Source organism: Momordica charantia, assembly GCF_013281855.1.
Source record: "Momordica charantia cultivar OHB3-1 chromosome 9 unlocalized genomic scaffold, Mcharantia_2.0 BLBB01000009.1, whole genome shotgun sequence".
NCBI lineage: Eukaryota > Viridiplantae > Streptophyta > Magnoliopsida > Cucurbitales > Cucurbitaceae > Momordica > Momordica charantia.
Genome location: NW_028275167.1, coordinates 12,720,307 through 12,723,295, shown reverse-complemented (window position 1 = coordinate 12,723,295; position 2,989 = coordinate 12,720,307). Strand labels below are relative to the sequence as shown.

Below are 2,989 nucleotides of genomic sequence, written 5' to 3'. Positions count from 1 at the left end.
AAAGTTGATAGAAAAACGAACAGGAACAATGAAGAAGAAGCTAATCATGTTAGACCTGTTAGCGTGTCCCGTGCATGGCCCACCAAGTCATAACGTGTCCAATTTTAAAATAAAAAAATAAAAATTAGGACACGCATGTAGATGCGTGTCCAAACGTGTCAGACGTCTGACATGTGTCTCGAAGCCAACACCAACACTTGAGTAATTTTCATGTGTCGGTGCTTCCTACACTGCAACTATCAAGTTAACTAATAGTTAAATTGTTGGCTTATAAATAAAAGAAGAGGCATTAGAACGCGTTGGGATTTACATCAATTCAGATTTCTTCTACCAAATAACAATAATTGGAGAATAATTGGGTAAACAATTTTATTTATCTTGTGCCAAATCTTGAAATTCTTAACAATAATACGTGTGATTTGTAGAGGGATAGGTTAGAACCAGGTGCCCACGAGCTTATCCCCAACTCTTTACTTACCCACACAATCTGGCAAGCATTGGTTAGAAATGGAGAAAATGCAGAAAGTCATTAATGGTTCAACACAAGCATCTCTCCCTCCCTCCCTCACAATTCTCATCACCGGAGTCAGCAAAGGCATAGGTCGAGCCTTGGCGCTCGAGTTTGCCAAGCGCGGCCACACCATCATTGGCTGCTCTCGCGACCAGAACAAACTCGACTCTTTTCGAACACAACTCTCCATCTTCTCTAACTCCTCTCCCGACAAGCATTTGCTCTACAATGTTGATGTGGTTTGTTTTGTTTCTCAAAACCTGAACACTTTTTTTTATCTATTTTCATATTTAAAAAGTGATTCAAAATCTTAGTTATTCGCAGACGTCGGATAGCAATGTTCAAGAGCTATCTCAAGCTGTCTTGGAAAGAAAACTTGTTCCTGACATTATCGGTATAGTACTTCACATTATATCTTTTCAATGACTTAAATATGTAGTTTATTTTATTAAGGGACTTTTTGAGAATGATTTTAGGTATAGTAAAGGATATTTAATGATAATTGATTTTGTGAAAGTAATTCTTATATAATTATTTTATTGTTTGGTTACGCACTTTTTCAAGTGATTTTTAAATAAAAATTATTTTGAATGATTAATATTTAAAGTTTGAAGATAAAATTTGACATAATTTTTAGAGAGAATACGATTTAAAGAGAGAAAAATCTTAAACAGAGAAATTTTAGAGAAAAAGTGACAATAAATAAAAATTATTTTGAATGATTAATATTTAAAGGTTGAAGATAAAATTTAACGTAATTTTTAGAGAGAAGACGACTTAGAGAGAGAAAATTATTAAATAGAGAAATTTTAGAGAAAGAAATGACAAAAATTAAAAAATAAATAAACTTTAGAAAATAAATGAAAACTAAAAATTTAGGGAATATATTCAGTTATGATTTTATTTTTTATTTTTTTTAGTGAACAATGCAGGTGTGATTAATAAAAAATCAAAGTTTTGGGGGATTCCTTTGCACGAGTTTGATAACGTTATCGATACCAATGTGAAAGGGATAGCCAATGTGCTACGTCATTTCATTCCTCTAATGATTGCAAGAAACAATGGGGTTATAGTTAACATATCTTCTGCGTGGAGAAATAGCGGAGGTGCCATGGTATATATAAACAACTTTGAAAATTTCTATGGAGGTTGAAAAAAGTTTTATTGTTGATGGTATGCCCTTTTTGCAGATTTCAGCATATTGTGCGTCAAAGTGGGCAGTTGAAGGCTTAACCAAATCAATAGCAAAAGAGCTACCAGGTGGTATGGCGATTATTACACTCCATCCTGGTGCAGTAAAAACCGATATGTTCTTTACATACTATGGTGATGAGTTACCAAGCAAGTACCAAAATCTCGAGCCATGGTAAGATACCTCATTTTCACAGTATTTCGTTATTTACTTTGAAGGTATTTCTCATCAATATTATAATTGTTCCCATCTACATACCCTCCCTTCGTTCTATTTTTTAAAAAGAAGTAATTAGAAACATGCATAGAAATTTCTTAGTTGCATTGTGTCATTACTCATGATGTACCAATTGACTTTGATAATGCATTAGGGCAATAAAGGCGAGTACGATCATCCTTAATTTTACCGCAACGGATAATGGAGCATCTCTTAGTATGGAGGAATAAAATAAACTGTTTTTTTGGTTAATTTGTAATAATTTATAGTCTCTCGACTTGAAATGTAACATTTGCTATATTTTAAAATGTATTCCCGAGCATGGTATCTTTTAAGGGGTTTATAAAAGTAACTTATTTCTTACACTAATATTTTTAAGATAAAAAAGAAAGAAAAAAAATATTTATTTGAATAGAGAAATTAGGATAAAAGTTATAGAGAAGGAATCAATTGAGATTGATTACAATAAAAAATAACATAAATATTATTACAATATGGAGAGTACAAATTCATGCCAGAAAAAATATGAAAATTAAGTTGCATGGAATAAACTTTTATAAAAATATCATAAATGTTATATTGCTAATACCACACAATGTCCTTAAAATAAATATTATTCAAGTCTTCCTCATATTTTAGATTCAATTGATGTATTCATCTCGTACAATACTCAACTGCTAATATAATAGCTTAGTAAATGTTGCATTTATTACAATTTCTAAGGTTGCAAGTTCGATGCTTACTTTCACATTTGTTGAACTCGAAAAAGGAAAAAAAGTATAAGCTAAACGAGCTTTTTATAGGAATTGATGTTAATTATGACAAATATAAAATAATTATAAATTTTAAAATAATAGTAAAAAATTGTAATTAAAATTTAACCGTTACAACCAAGGAAGGATTCATGTAGGGGCTAAATACAGTGGGGGCATTCAAGTTGCAGGACGGTAACAAGCCTCGTGTTGTTAAATCTGGAGAATTAATTTGGGGAGTTAATTGATCTAAAGTTGTTTAATCTGTGTTCAAGTTGAGAGTTTTTTTAATATGGAGTTCTTTAGTTTGTGTTGTGT

General features: G+C 31.3%; 1 protein-coding gene across 1 annotated transcript; it reads left to right on the top strand.

Annotated features, from left to right (window-relative positions):
- The first annotated feature begins 307 nt into the window (after nucleotides 1-307).
- On the top strand, nucleotides 308-2,248 carry LOC111024008 (NADPH-dependent pterin aldehyde reductase-like). Its single transcript, XM_022301564.2, has 5 exons — nucleotides 308-750; nucleotides 836-905; nucleotides 1,444-1,625; nucleotides 1,702-1,877; nucleotides 2,074-2,248. Exons 1-5 carry the CDS (start codon nucleotides 508-510, stop codon nucleotides 2,147-2,149), a joined length of 747 nt encoding a protein of 248 aa, XP_022157256.1. The 5' UTR covers nucleotides 308-507; the 3' UTR covers nucleotides 2,150-2,248.
- The last annotated feature ends 741 nt before the right edge of the window (nucleotides 2,249-2,989 follow it).